This window comes from Amblyraja radiata, chromosome 39 (assembly GCF_010909765.2).
Source record: "Amblyraja radiata isolate CabotCenter1 chromosome 39, sAmbRad1.1.pri, whole genome shotgun sequence".
Lineage (NCBI taxonomy): Eukaryota > Metazoa > Chordata > Chondrichthyes > Rajiformes > Rajidae > Amblyraja > Amblyraja radiata.
Window position 1 is genome coordinate 4,424,008 of NC_045994.1, and position 15,741 is coordinate 4,439,748.

General features: G+C 47.6%; 1 protein-coding gene across 2 annotated transcripts; it reads right to left on the bottom strand.

Moving 5' to 3' along the window:
- Window positions 1-854: 854 nt before the first annotated feature.
- Window positions 855-15,059, bottom strand: LOC116967420 (lysoplasmalogenase-like protein TMEM86A). 2 transcript variants are annotated; one of them, XM_033013974.1, is made up of 3 exons: window positions 14,735-15,059; window positions 3,365-3,626; window positions 855-1,559 (listed from the first exon to the last, which is right to left on the bottom strand). In XM_033013974.1, exons 1-3 carry the CDS (start codon window positions 14,822-14,824, stop codon window positions 1,135-1,137), a joined length of 777 nt encoding a protein of 258 aa, XP_032869865.1. In that variant the 5' UTR covers window positions 14,825-15,059; the 3' UTR covers window positions 855-1,134. The 2 variants fall into 2 exon arrangements, with proteins under 2 accessions (XP_032869865.1, XP_032869866.1); XM_033013975.1 differs by lacking the exon at window positions 14,735-15,059 and adding an exon at window positions 10,148-10,261 and having other exon boundaries at window positions 856-1,559.
- Window positions 15,060-15,741: the final 682 nt, after the last annotated feature.

A 15,741-nucleotide genomic window follows, 5' to 3' on the forward strand; every position in this document is an offset into this window, starting at 1 on the left:
AGGCAGTGCTTTGCAAATCCTATGAGAACGACATCCTGAGAAATCGAAACACCTCAGACAACTGTCGGAGCGATTAACTACAAAATTGGGAAATGGATTGTGGCCATTGGGAGGAACTAAGGATTTAGATGTTGTTAAAAAGCATCAGGAGATAATTTGGAAGAATAATAGGGGTACCACGGCAAAGGAACGTATTGCCCTGTGGAAACTGCAATTGCTGGTTTAAATCGAAGATAGTCTCCTCTTTTTTAGTTCATGTAGCAAGCTGCCTGGGGTCAGGGAGAAACAAATAGAAGGACATGTTAATAGGGAGAGTTGCAGTGATGGGACTGGTATAAAGGCACAAATACCTGCATTAACTATTAGAGTTAAACAGTCTGCTTCTGTGCTATAAATACTATGTCATTCTGAAAGCTTGCTCAGTCGGTCGTTCTTCTGGGCTCAGCAGGGCTTGCGTGAGGAGATGAGGAGATATCAACCGCGGTACAAAGAACAAACGTCACATTTTTTTAGGAAAATATTTATTTATATTTGTTTTACAAAATTGATGTGCAATGTGCAAGAAAGGAGGACTAAGGCTGTAGGAAGGAACTGCAGATGCTGGTTTCAACCGAAGAAATAACTTTTTCACCCAGGGAGTTGTGAATTTGTGGAATTCCCTGCCACAGAGGGCAGTGGAGGCCAAATCACTGGATGGATTTAAGAGAGAGTTAGATAGAGCTCTAGGGGCTAGTGGGATCAGAGGATATGGGGAGAAGACAGGAGCGGGTTATTGATAGGGGACAATCAGCCATGATCTCAATGAATGGCGGTGCTGGCTCGAAGGGCCGAATGGCCTCCTCCTGCACCTATTTTCTATGTTTCTATGTTTCTAAGATGGACAAGAAATGCAGGAGTAAGTTTGGGTCTGAAGAAGGGTCTCAACCCGAAATGTCACCCATTCACCTCTCTCCAGAGATGTTGCCTGCCCCGCTGAGTTACTCCAGCACTTTGTGTCTATCTTCGGAAGAATAAGGCATGTGTCTTTGAATCGGTGATGATAAGCACGGGCTTTTCTTTCCAGCATGTCATGACCTCAGTACCTTACCGGCTGCAGAATGACACTTCACTATTGAAGACAATGGTGGATTTGCTTTACTTTCTGTTCTTGCCAACTGCACTCTCGCTGTATACAGCCGAGAGGGTGATAAGCATCTGGGCCAAATAATAGGTGGCCGCGATCATTCCGGAGTGGTACACCGGGAAACAGAAGGCACTGACGGTGTAGGTGAAATCGGAGACTGCGAGGAGCATTCCCCCAACAGTGGCAAACAGTTTGACCCAAGACCACTGGTGGTTGAACAGTGCCCCAGCACTGGCACGCCACACCATGGTTCCAATCAAGCCGATGTAGATGTAGGCTGCCCACTGCAATGGCTGGTGCTCCCACAGGCATCTACTCAGGAACAGCAAGTAGACGGTGCCTATAACCAGCAGGAAAACGCCCGCCAGCAGGTTCAAAGGCTTCAAACCAAACATCCAGATGTAGCAGATGTGTGAGAGTCCAAACATGGAGTCACCTGAAAGAACAACAGAATTAACAGTCAGAATTATCTGTTATTATCTAAATGGTGGCCGATTAGGAAAAGGGGAGATGCAACGAGACCTGGGTGTCATGGTACACCAGTCATTGAAAGTAGGCATGCAGGTGCAGCAGGCAGTGAAGAAAGAAAATGGTATGTTAGAATTCATAGCAAAAGGATTTGAGTATAAGGGCAGGGAGGTTCTACTGTAGTTGTACAGGGTCTTGGTGAGACCACACCTGGAGTATTGCGTACAGTTTTGGTCTCCTAATCTGAGGAAAGACATTCTTGCCATAGAGGGAGTACAGAGAAGGTTCACCTGACTGATTCAGTTAGATGTGGCCCTTGTGGCTAAAGGGATCAGGGGGTATGGAGAGAAGGCAGGTATGGGATACTGAGTTGGATGATCAGCCATGATTATATTGAATGGCTGTGCAGGCTCGAAGGGCCGAATGGCCTACTCCTGCAACTATTTTCTATGTTTCTATGGAAGGAGCTGCAGACACTGGTTTAAACCGAAGATAGACACAAAATGCTGGAGTAACTCAGCGAGACAGGCAGCATCTCTGGAGAGAAGGAACGGGTGACATTCCGCATCGAGACCCTTCTTCAGAATTAACAGGTTTTTCCAAGTGAGTTTCATTGATAAATGTACCGACAAATGAACTATGCCATTCTTACTTGCAGCAGCATAACAGCAGCAGTAAACACAATACAGGAGCCGGGAACTGCATGAAGCTGGATCATAGCAATAGAAAGACCCAAAGCGCTGGTCTCTGGAGAACATGGATAGGCGACGTTTCAGGTCAGTACCCTTCTTCAGACTCGAAGATAGACACAAAATGCTGGAGTTACTCAGCGGGACACTGCCATTCAATATGATCATGGCTGATCATCTAAAATCAGTTCTCCGTTCCTGCTTTTTCCCCATATCCCTTGATTCCTTTGACCCCAAGAGCTAAATCTACCTCTCTCTTGAAAACATCCAGTGAATTGGCCTCCACTGCCTTCTGTGGCAGAGAATTATCCAGTTATTTTCCTTAGCTTAGCTGCCTCACATAATTGGGCAACATTGTGGCGCAGCGGGTAGAGCTGCTGCTTCAGGGCGCCAGAGACCCAGGTTCGATCCTGACGTCAGGTGTTGTCTGTGTGGAGTTTGCATGTTCTCCCTGTGAGCAGGTGGGTTTCCTCCCACTTCCTGAAGACATGGCAGGTGCATGAGACGAGCTGCCAGAGGAGGCAGTTGAGGCAGGGACTATTGCAACAGTTAACAAACATTTGGACAGGTACATGGACAGGAGAGGTTTAGATGAAAATGGGCCAAATGCAGGCAGGTGGGACTAGTGTAGTTGGCTGGCGTGGGCAAGTTGGGCCATGTGTGCTGCATGTGTATGACAGAGAGACGTCTAGAAACGGGTGATTGGTGGTCGGCGTGGACTCAGTGGGCCGGAAGGCCTGTTTCCATGCTGTAGCTCTGAAACTAAACTAAATTACTCTTAAAATGTTCATCCTTGTGGACATTGAACAAGATGGGTGTGGGTCTCTGATCAGAGGCTAAAGCCTTCCATTCTTGTTGCTATCAATGCGGGTCAATACTCGATCTATCTGCCTTGAAATTCCTGCATCATAAACTATGGCCTTACCAGTACAAAAGTGTAGATTGTCCCCAATGTGTGTAGGATAGTGTGTGGTAATGTGGGGGGTGAGATCATGGACTCGATGGGCCGAAGGGCCTGTTTCCACGCTGTGTCTCAAACTAAAACAAACTTGTGTGTGCATCTACTAATGCTTTCCCCACTTACCGTGCAGGAGGTGGAACTGCGATGAGAGGCTGCGGAGGATGTCTCCAACTGCGGAAAACAGCAGGCCGGCAAGGAGCTTTGGAGCCTTCGAGTGTGTGTGCAGATCTATCCGAAGGGTCAAAATATAGGCACAGAGGAGTAAAATCGGCAAACATTTCAGGAAGGCTCTCAGCCAGACGGGACAAGAAGACTGTGACGCCAATGCAAAGTAAATGAAGACACTCAGCAGGAAAGGTGCCAACCTGGAGATCTCCTTCAGTACCTTTAGTGAGAAAAAGAATAGTTAGATTTAGAGACAATTATTTAGGGCAGTTTTATGATATTGCAATACTCAAACTTAATTGTATAAACTGTAGTTTAAGTTCCAGGATTTACCAAAGGATAACAGTACATAGCATTGCTGAACTTGCTTTTAATACCAGTGTTGCAGCTGGTAGAACCACTGCCACAGCACCAGAGACCCGGGTTCGATCCTGACCTCAGGTGCTGTCTGCGTGGAGTTTGCACGTTCTCACTGGGACCACATGGATTATATGTGGGCACCATGTTCAGCACAGGCATGGTTGACCAACGGCCCTGTTCCTGCGCTGTACTGTTTTATGTTCTATATAGTACCAGGAGGAGGCCATTTGGCCCTGCTAGCCATTCTATATTCAGGACGGCACAGTGGCGCAGCTGATAGAGCCTCTGCCTCCCAGCCTCAGACACACAGGTTCAATCCTGATGGCGGTTGCTGCCTGTGTGGAGTTTGCACGTTCTCCGTGTGACCGCGTGGGTTTCCTCCGGGTGCTCCGGGTTTTCTCCCACATCGCAAACATGTGCGGGGTTGTCGGTTAATTGATCCTCTGTAAATTGCCCCCTAGTGTGTAGGGGATGGGATTACATAGAACTAGTATGAACGGGTGATCGATGGTCGGCGTGGACTCGGTGGGCCGAAGGGCCTGTTTCTATGTGGCATCTCTAAAACTGAAACTGAAACTAACTTCAACATTTTTTAAATCTCTTCACTGTTCTCCCCTTCAGGTTATATTGTTCTCTGACTGTGGGTCAGCTCCACAGATGTAGCCCCCCCACCTCCTCCTTAGCATCTTGGTGTTCATTTTTTGAGAGGTACACTTAGGTAGTAGGTGTTATCTTTGTGGGGTCACAGCTGGTAGACTCATAGAGTCGTACAGCACGGAGACAAGCCCTTCGGCCCAACTTGCCCATGCCGACTAGGATGCCCCACCTACATTAGTCCTATCTGCCCGTGTTTGAGCCATATCCCTCGAAACCGTTCCTATCCACATACCTGTCCAAATGTCCTTTAATGGTTATATAACCTGCCTCAACCACCTCCTCTGGCAGCTTGTTCCATACACACACCACAGATCTTGATTCAGTCCACTCTCACTCTCTATGTCTCTCATTTTAAAGCAGGGGTCACTGAAAGCAATACTAGAAGACTAGCGACCTCTGCTGGTCTCTGGGGCTCTGACAACACTAGACAATGTATTTATTCCATGAATTGGAACTTATTGTATTTGAAACAATGACAACATGTCGTTCAGTGATTCAAATCAAGACCCAGGATCTGAGCTTATAACCTTACAGATACAAAATGGGATTTATGGTAGGTTTCAGAACAATATGTAAAGACTTTGGTGAGAAACACAAAACGCTGGAGTAACTCAGTGGGCCAGGCAGCATCGCTGGAGGGAAGGAATGGGTGACATTTCGAGACCCTTCTTCAGACTCGAAATGTCACCCATTCCTCTCCAGAGATGCTGCTTGTCCCGCTGAGTTACTCCAGCATTTTGTATCTATCTTCGGTATAAACCAGCATCTGCAGTTCCTTCCTACACAAGACGTTGGTGAGACTGCATTTGTAGTATTGCGTTCAGTTTTGATCACCCCCGCTATAGGAAAAATGTCATTAAGCTGGAAAGAGCGCGGAGAAGATTTACGAAGATGTTGTCGGAACTCGTGGGCCTGAGCTACAGGGAGAGTTTCTATACTGTTCTATGTCACGGCCTGAATGGCCTTATAGTGGATGATCAGCCACGATCACAGTGAATGGCAGTGCTGGCTCAAAGGGCTGAATGGCCTACTCCTGCACCTATTGTCTATTGTCTATTGAATGGAATAATCAGTAAAGTATCTGCTCAATCTGCATCTATTTTCCCCAATGTTTAGTTTAGTTTAGAGACCTACAAACTTGTATGTCTTTGGAGTGTGGGAGGCAACAGGAGCTCCTGGAGAAAACCCACGCAGGTCACGGGGAGAACGTACAAACTCCGTACAGGCAGCGATGTAGCCAGTATCGAACCAGAGTCTCTGGCGCTGTGAGGCAGCAACTCTACCGCTGCTCAACCTTAATGCATCACACGTTCAGGACCCAGCCACTGAGGCTGGGATGTGTAGGAAGGAACTGTAGATGCTGGTTTAAAGTGAAGATAGACACAAATTTCTGGAGTGACTCAGTGGGTCGGGCAGCATCTCCGTAGAATAGGAATAAGTGACGTTTCGGGTCAAGACCCTTCTTCAAACTGGGAGTCTGGGGAAAAGGAAACGAGATATATAGACGGTGATGTAGAGAGTTATAGAACAAATGAAAAAGATATGCAAAAAAGTAACGATGAGAAAGGGAACAGGCCATTGTTCGCTGTGGGCTGGGTGAGAACAGTCGAGTCTGGGTTAAAAGGTAGTCGTAGAGTCGGTGAGAGCAGGAGGAATCACAGAGGGGGAGCAGGGAGAACACATGTCGGAGAGAGGAGGAGAATGTCTTCAAAGGAGGCAGAACTTGAGGAGATTTCACAGTGGAGTAGACGAAATGTATAGGAAGGAGAGAAGTGTGTGAACACCATGGTATTAAAGCAGAAGGTTGGGAAGCAGAAGGATCCCCCAGTGTAGAAACACATCGATGTAAATCAAAATATAGATACATTAATCAGAATGGACCCAGGATTTCTGGATTGTTAGCACCTCGTTTAAAAAAATGCTGTTTCACTTGCTGCTCAATTTAATTTAGCTTAGCTTAGCTTCATTTCATTTAGTTTAGTTAGGTTAGGTTAGTTTAATTTAGTTAAGCTTAGTTTAATTGAGTTTAATTTAGCTTATCTTAGTTTAGTTTAGCAGTGATACAGCATGGAAGCAGGCCCTTTGGCCCACTGTCACTGGCCATCAATCTCCATACACTAGTTCTATCCCACACACCAGGGACAATTTACAGAGGCCAATTAACCCAAACTCACACGTCATTGGAATGTAGGAGGAAACCAGAGCACCCGGAGAAAACCCACACGGTCGCAGGGAGAAGATACAAACTCCATACGGACAGCACCCGTGGTCAGAATCGAACCCGGGTCTCTGGCGCTGCGAGGCAGCAACTCTACCGCTGCGCCACCGTGCCACGGTCTTGAAAAGCAGCGAGTAAAACTGATACCAGTGCAAGGTAAGGTGAACTGGAGGCGTTTGCGCGTCTCATTAGTGGATGATTATTAATTCAGCCTCCACAGTTGATTTCAGGATAAGTAACAAACCTGGGAAAGAGAACATCCATTTACAAAGCTGCAGGATGGATACATAGTAGAATTGTGTCGGAAGGAACTGCAGATGCCGGTTTACGCCGAAGATAGACACAAAATGCTGGAGTAACTCAGCAGGCCAGGCAGAATTTCTGGAGGGAAGGAATGGGTGACGTTTCTGGTCAAGACCCTTCCTCTCGACCCGAAAGGTCACCCATTCCTTCTCTCCAGAGATGCTGCCTGTCCTGCTGAGGTACTCCAGCATTTTGTGTATATCTTCATAGTAGAATTGTACTGAGTTCTGGTTGGTGTCATGTGCTGGTTGGCACAAGGAACTCACAAGAGCATAAGGGAGCGATTAGATAGCTCTGGCAGATAATGTCAAGGAACACCCAGAGGTTTTACAAACACAATAATGGAATGAGAGTGACTACAGACAGAATAAGGTCCCTTAGAAACCAAAGCGGTCATCTCTGTGTGGAGCCAAAGAAGTTGGGCAAGGTTGTGAAGACTGGGGAACTTGGGGCAGTTCATGGAAGTGTCTTGAGGATAGTCAGGATGACAGTCGAGGAGTTGCTGAACATCTGAAAGTGTATGAAGGTGGATTAATCTCCTGGGCAAGATCAGATATATCCAAGGACTCCTTCGATCCAGAGATGCTGCCTGTCCCGCTGAGTTACCCCAGCATTTTGTGTCGATCACATCAAGATGAGAGCAGGGAGAGGCCAAACATCTAGGAATACTGGAAGTTACATTTCTCCCTAACCACTTGTCTGGTCAGAGCCAGTCTAGGATACCTGTATGATTATGATTAATGCAACAATACATGTGTACAATACATGGTTTGCACCCAGTCAGAACCAGGTCCAGTGAAGGCCTGAAGAAATTCAGTGAATCAATGTTCACCAGTTCATACCAGTGTGTGTAGTTCTGGTCGCCCCCTTACAGGAAGGATGTGGAGGCTTCGGAAAGGATGCAGAAGTGGTTTACTACAACGATGGCTGGATTAGAAGACATTAGTTACAGGGAGAGGTTGGACAGACTTGTATTGTTTTTTCTGGAACACCTGAAGTTGCATGGAGACCTGATAGAACTACATCACACGATGAGAAGTGTAGATAGGATAGACTGCCTGAAACTATTTCCCAGGGTGGAAATCTCAAATCGACACAAAAGGACACAAAGTGCTGGAGTAACTGGATGTGGAGAGGATGTTTCCACTAGTAGGAGAGTCTAGGACCAGAGGTCACAGCCTCAGGATAAAATAACTTTCCTTTAGGAAGGAGATGGAGGAATTTCTTTATTCAGAGGGTGGTGAATCTGTGGAATTCATTGCCATAGAAGGCTGTGGAGGCCAAGTGAATGGTTATTTTTAAGGCAGAGTTAGATAGATTCTTGATTAGTATGCGTGGGAAGAAAGCAGGAGAATGGGGTTAGGTGGGAGAGATAGATCAGCCATGATCAAATGGGGGAGTAGACCCGATGGGCCGAATGGCTAAATTCTGCTCCTATCACAGAATTGGAACTTATAAACTCAACAGGTCAGGCAGCATCTCTGGAGAACATGGATAGGTGACGTTTCTGGTCGAGGTCCTTCGTCAAAGACTTGGTCTGGAACTGGGCCTGGAATCCAGGTGAGGATTGGCGGAGTCGGTTGTCGTGGCAGGTGAGGGTGGGTGGTGGCGGTGGCAGGCACGACCTGGAAGCGAATGAGGAAGTTGTGGTGGCTTCCCCACCCTGGAAGGTTCATAACAACAAGGGAGACTGTATATGCTGGTGTGGCGGGGACTGGGCAGGAGTCCAGCCAAAAACTAGCCGGACACAAGTGTGTGTGCTCTGGATGTGTTTATTCTTCTGCATACAGCTCCCTACTCCTCAGCTGACACGGGCGTTGCCCGGCCTCAAATAACAACTCAGATAACGACCCCGTGACTCGCGCCTCGCCACCACACTGGAGTCTTTAGCAAAAAAAAAACAAAATGCTGGAGGAACTCAGCAGGTCAGGCAGCATCCATGGAGGGAAATGGACAGTTGACAGTGCAGGTCGGGACCCTTCTACAGAGTGTTGGGTGGAGAGCTGGTAGGGAGAAGTCAGGGTGAGGGATGGGGCTGTGCTGCCAGGTGATAGATAGAGGAGCAGGCAAGCACCGAGACAACACACGTGCCTGGGGCAGCAGGTCTGGGTTACAACATGGTGGTAGAGTCGGGGAGCAGGAGGAATCACAGAGGGAGAGCAGCGAGAGAGGATGTTGCTGAACTCACGTCGGAGAGACGAGGAGAACGTCTTCAAAGTAGACACACCTTGAAGAGATTTCGCAGTGGAGCGGACAAAATGTGCAGGAAGGAACTGCAGACGCTGGTTATGCACCGAAGATGGATCTAGGTAACGAGGTTCGACACAAAAAGCTGGAGTAACTCAGTGGGTCAGGCAGCACCTCTGGAGTAAAGGACCAAGTGACGTTTCTGGTCGAGACCCTTCGCCTTGAGGTAAGGAGGGATTGATTGGCAGATGAGCGGGGGGGGGGGGGGGGGGGGGGGGAAGGGGGGGAAGGGGGGGGGAGGAGATGGAAACAAAGGTTGGAGGTGATAAGTGGGGAAGGCAAAAGGGTGCGAATGGTGGGACCTGGTAAGAAAGGGAGTAAATGTAGAGCTAAAGGGAGGAATGGTAAGGGGGAGGGAGGAGGAATGGGGACCTGGAGGGGCGCAGGAGACAGGAAGAGCCGATGGAGACGGGGGGGGAGGGGCGATAGAGACGAAGGGGAGGGGGGGTGATGGAGATGGGGATGATGGAGACAGAGGGGGAGATGGAGACAGAGGAGGGGACGATGGAGACGGGGTGGGGGTGTTGGGGACAGGGGGGGGGGAGGGGTGATGGGGATGGGGTGAGGGTGATGGGGACGGGGTGGGGATGTTGTGGACAGAGGGGAGGGTGGAGACGGGGATAGGTGCTGAAGACAGTTGTCTGTACTTGGGAACATTAACGTCAGTGCCACTCAGACACAAGCAGCTAAAATTCAGCCAGGGTTCTTGCTCCTGATCCCGGTTCTCCGACACTACTTCCAAGACTGAGTCACAGCAAAGGAAAAACGTTCCTGGCACCGCATTGTACTGCATTGAATTTCGCAAGAAATGAACTCCCGAAATGAATTCAAGAGAGGGAAAAATCAGAGTGAAAAGCACAGCTGGCATTCATTTGGAGAGAAGCCAGCAGAGCTGGGCTAGTCCTGGCCATGACATTATGGGTGGAGCAGGCACACAGTTTAAATGCATTCCTTACTTGGAACCAATCTCTGGGCCACTTCACCCCCATCGTTGTCTGATCATCTGCTTGCACGGACAGGACCCCCCGACAAGACCAGAACTACCTGTTGATGTCTGTCAGCGTCTCGGTAACTTGTAACTTGCTACAAGTTCAGGCAGGAAGCAGAGCTCTGGGAGTCTGTCTCTGGCAACTGGGTTAACTGCGGCACGGAGCTCACTCCCACCCTGGCCTCCGGCAAGCTTCTGCTCGTAGGATGTTTGCATTTGTGGGTGTTCCCTGTGTGGGCCTGGGGATTGGCTCGGTCTGCACAAGGCAGGGCTTGTTCCAGCAGATTAGGAGCACACTGAATACTGACGTGTAAACTGAACACTGATTGCAGTGCTGTCCTGTAACGCTTTGGCGTAATTTGACTACATCACCGAATCAGAGATCACAAACAGGCATGCACACACTCACATAGAAACAAACAAGAGGGGAGTTTTAGTAATATACTACACTCATTGGGTCCCTATCACGTGGGAGGCCTGGTCCCCCCAATGCAATATTCCACCACTCACCCATAGCCCCCCAACGCAACCCGTTCCCCAACTGCGCAGGGGCGACTCATTTCCCCTTATTCACCCTCCCTCATTAAACTTTTTTTTAAATCCTTGCTACCAGGGATATTAAAAACAATGCACCCTCCCTCGTTAAACTTTTTTTTTTTAAATCCTTGCTGCCAGGAATATTAAAAAAGGGATAGCAACATTGTAGTTTGCAATTGCACATGCCAGGGCTGACAGGACTCAGTGTCCTGGGATCACAGCATTGTAGCGTGCAGGGCTACAATCCTATTGTAACGTCATAGCTGTAAGTGCCAGTGCAGAGGGAATAATTTTTTTCTCAAATTGCGTTTTGTAAATTAAAAAATGTGAATACCTTGTGAAATATAACATCAATCTGAAGGAAAATTGATACAAACCACCACATGACAATTGTGAATAAGGTGGTCCAAAAATTGTAGCGCTATCATGTACCATTTTGGCATAATTTGATGACATCACCAAATCAGAGATCACAGACAGGCATATACACACACACACACACACATAGAAACAAACAAGATGACAGTTTTGGGGCGGGCAGGTTGGACTAGTGTAGTTGGGACATGTTGGCCGGTGTGGACAAGTTGGGCCAAAGGGCCTGTTTCCATACTGCATGAATCTATGACTCTATGATTCTAGAAGTTCATAAGTTCCAGGAGAATTAGACAATTCGGCCCATTAAATCTACGCTGCCATTCAATCATGGCTGATCGATCTTTCCCTCTCAACCCCATTTTCTTCTCCCCAAAACCCTTGACACCCTTACTAATGAAGACTCAGTAAATCACTATCTTAAAAATATCCATTGACTCCCCCGCCGTCTGTGGCAATGCATTCCACAGATTCATCAGCCTGTGACATAAAGAAATTCCTCCTTGTCTTGTTTCTAAAGGAACGTCCTTTACTTCTGAGGCTATGGCCCCTGGTCCAATACTCTCCCACAAGTTGAAACATCCTCTCCACATCCACTCTATCCAGGCCTTTCGCTATTCAATAAGTTTCAATGAGGTGTCCCCTCATCCTTCTAAACTCCAGTGAGTACAGGCCCAGTGCCATCGGCGGGTGCAGCAGCATCTATGGAGCGAAGGAAATAGGTAACGTTTCGGGCCGAATCCCTTCTTCAGATTCATTGTGTGCTTGTATTATGTACACTACGTCATTAGATGTTCAATCCCAAACATTTCACAGTCATTATCTTGGGTGTTCTTGACACAGGGCCAGTGTCCCGACTACGGGTGCTGTCTTGATGCCCCTCAGTGTCCGAGCCGACTGCCTGCCCCTGTTCCTGGGTTACATCAGTGCCCGCATGTCCCGTGAGAATGAACACGTAATGTCTGCGGGCACCGTGGGTGGTTTCCGGGACCGCTGGGCACCGCAGGGGGTTAACTGGATCCTGGATCAGGATTGTAGTTTAGTTTAGTTTAGAGATACAGCGCAGAAACAGGCCCTTCATCCCACCCAGTCCGCACCGACCAGCGATTCCCCGCACACTAGCACTATCCTACACACTAGGGACAATTTACAGTCTTTACCGAAGCCAATTAACCTACAAACCCGCACATCTTTGGAGTGTGGGAGGAAACTGCAGCACCTGGAGAAAACCCTTCCAGACAGCACCAGTAGTCAGGATCGAACCTGTGTCTCTGATGCTGCGAGGCAGCAAATCTACCACTGCGCCACCGTGCCTCCCTTAGTAATAAGTTAGTGGTTGTGAAAGAGGAATAGATCGGGTAGATCGGGATGGTGTTGTTAATGTTCACTTGAGCAGCTTACAACCCAGTGGTAAGAAATGTGTTTTCTATCTTCAAGTAACCCTTGCTTCCTCTCTCTCTCTCTCTCTCTCTCTGTCCCTCCACCACCCTAGGTCGCCAACTAGTTTCATTGTCCTTTTGATTAATGTCACTGATTTTATGCCTCATTGTCACCTTCACCTCAGCTCACAATGAACCGTTCTACATTTCCTCACAGATAGACACAAAAAGCCGGAGTAACTCAGAGGGACAGGCAGCATCTCTGGAGAGAAGGAATGGGTGGCGTTTCGGGTCGAGACCCTTCTTCAGACCCGTCTCGATCCGAAACGTCACCCATTCCTTCTCTCCAGAGATGCTGCCTGTCCCGCTGAGTTACTCCAGCTTTTTCTGTCCATCTTCGGTTTAAATCAGTATCTGCAGTTTTCCTTTCTTCTATATTTCCTCACCATCATCTGCTTTTCGTTTGCACACCTTATCCCTCCATATCTCTAGTCTTCCCTTCCCCTGACTCTCAGTCTGAAGAAGGGTCCCGTCACCCATTCCTTCTCTCCAGAGAAGCTGCCTGTCCCGCTGACATTTTGTGTTTATCTGGGGTGTTACTAAAGGTTATCTAAAATTCAATAGTTCATAGCATTGGATGGTAATGCCCCTGTCCCACTTAGGAAACCTGAACGGAAACCTCTGGAGACTTTGCGCCCCACCCAAGGTTTCCGTGCGGTTCCCGGAGGTTCCCGGAGGTTTTTGTCAGTCTCCCTACCTGCTTCCACTACCTGCAACCTCCGGGAACCACACGGAAACCTTGGGTGGGGCGCAAAGTCTCCAGAGGTTTCCGTTCAGGTGTCCTAAGTGGGACAGGGGTTTAAGTTACCCAAGTTGAATACGAGGTGCAGTTCCTCCATTTTGCTTATTTCCGACCAGCCAGCTTGCTAAATTTCTCTCCCTAAACTGCTGATGTTTACTGTGGGTGTGTCTTCACCAACATGAAGTACTTCATCTTGTGTGTCCCTCCACATTTTGTAAAACTACACCTAAATTTATGCAGGCCCCAAGATCACTTCACAGAGGGCTTCACAGTCAGACCCAAGACCTTTCCAGGCTACTTGTTCCCCATGGTGGGGAAGTCCAGAACCAGAGGTCACAGTTTCAGAATAGGGGTAGGCCATTTAGGACTGAGATGAGGAAAAACCTCTTCACCCAGAGAGTTGTGAATCTGTGGAATTCTCTGCCACAGAAGGCAGTGGAGCAATTCACTGGATGTTTTCAAGAGAGAGTTAGATTTAGCGAATGGAATCAAGGGATATGGGGCGACAGCAGGACCGGGGTACTGATTCTGGATGATCAGCCATGATCATATAGAATGGCGGTGCTGGCCCGAAGGACAGAATGGCCTACTCCTGTACCTATTTGCTATGTTTCTATGTTTTTACTTCAAGAGCGTTGTATTGTCATATGTCCCAGCTAGAACAATGGGATTCTTACCTGTAGCAGCACAACAGAACATGTAAACATAGTACACTGTAAACAATGCCATACATGAGGAAAAAAATGCTCATGTTTAGCAGAATTGTCCTGTTTAGTTCTATTTAAAGCAGCCTATATTAACGTGCCTTCAAAACCACAGCCTTTTATTTGAACCATTTTCCTGCTGATCAATAAATGCCCATTCCAACAATTCTTCGGTGAGATTGAAAAGAGGGGCCTGATCCCTTTATTGTCGTTACTTTTTTACACATCTTTCTTTCATTTGTTCCATATCTCTCCGCATCACCGTCTGTATCTCTCGTTTCCCTTTCCCCTGGCTCTCAATCTGAAGAAATCACCTAGCCATGTTCTCCGGAGATGCCGCCTGACCCGCTGAGTTACACCAGCACTTCATATCCGTTTTTATCTAACAAAAGGCTTCTTAAATTAAACTGTCATAACTGCCTCCACCACCAACCCCAGGCACCCGCTGCTCTAAGAAGGTCTCGACCCGAAACGTCACCTACTCAATAGACAATAGACGATAGACAATAGGTGCAGGAGTAGGCCATTTGGCCCTTCGAGCCAGCACCGCCATTCATTGTGATCATGGCTGATCATCCTCAATCAGTACCCCGTTCCTGCCTTCTCCCCATATCCCTTGACTCCGCTATCTTTATCTAACTCTCTCTTGAAAACATCCAGAGAACCGGCCTCTCTGGAGATGCCGCCTGTCCCGCTGAGTTACTCCAGCATTTTGTGTCGATCTTCAGTAAAAATTAATATTGAAGTTTAGAAGGACTTACTGTTAGCACGGTCGATTGCATTGTAGGCCCACTTGTTCTTTCTCTGCTTGTCCACCAGCTTGTTTTATGCACTTCTTCACTGTGTTTCATTAGTCAAATTAAAACAAGATCGACTGGTCTTTCCTCTGCTGAATGGAATGTCGATCCACCCAACAGGTTAACACTTCAACCTCCCTGCAGCTGTAGGCGTGTGATAGACACACTCGTCAATTTGCTAAGTCCAGACTTGTAGATGGCCGCCCAGTTACTGAGAAGATTTACTGAGCAGAAAGTTTTTGAACTGTTCGTTATCGGGCTGGTGACTAACTTTTAATTTGTAGGCGTGATACAGTCTACAGGTTCCTGAGTGGTCAAAGGACATTAAATACCAAAGCAACATGGTGCATTTGTTCAGCACATTGTACTCTTAGCTGAACATATATTTACCGAAAAATGATAAGGCTTCTGTTACATGATGCAGTGTTGGATAAGGATATCTCACAGACCCAGTGGTGGTGGTGTACAATGGGCTTTAGAGCAGAGGTTTAAAATCCAAACACCAGGGTAGTGTAGCAGTAGAGCTACTGCCTTACAGCACCAGAGACCAGGGTGCTTCTCTGTACAGAGTTTGTACGTTCTCCCCGTGACCTGCTTGGATCTTCTCCAAGATCGTCGGTTTCCTCCCACACTCCAAAGACTTACGGGCTTGTAGGTTAATTGACTTGGTATAAATGTAAATTGTCCCAAGTGTGTGTAGGATAACCATATAACCATATAACCATATAACAATTTACAGCACGGAAACAGGCCATCTCGACCCTTCTAGTCCGTGCCGAACACATAATCTCCCCTAGTCCCATATACCTGCGCTCAGACCATAACCCTCCATTCCTTTCCCATCCATATAACTATCCAATTTATTTTTAAATGATAAAAACGAACCTGCCTCCACCACCTTCACTGGAAGCTCATTCCACACAGCTACCACTCTCTGAGTAAAGAAGTTCCCCCTCATGTTACCCCTAAAC

Coding starts and splice junctions, on each gene's coding strand:
- LOC116967420 (XM_033013974.1), bottom strand. CDS start 14,824: ATGAAACACAGTGAAGAAGTGCATAAAACAAGCTGGTGGACAAGCAGA. Junction 3,627..14,734: donor TGCAATCGACCGTGCTAACA/GTAAGTCCTTCT, acceptor TTCTCACTAAAG/GTACTGAAGGAGATCTCCAG. Junction 1,560..3,364: donor GCAGTTCCACCTCCTGCACG/GTAAGTGGGGAA, acceptor TTGTTCTTTCAG/GTGACTCCATGTTTGGACTC.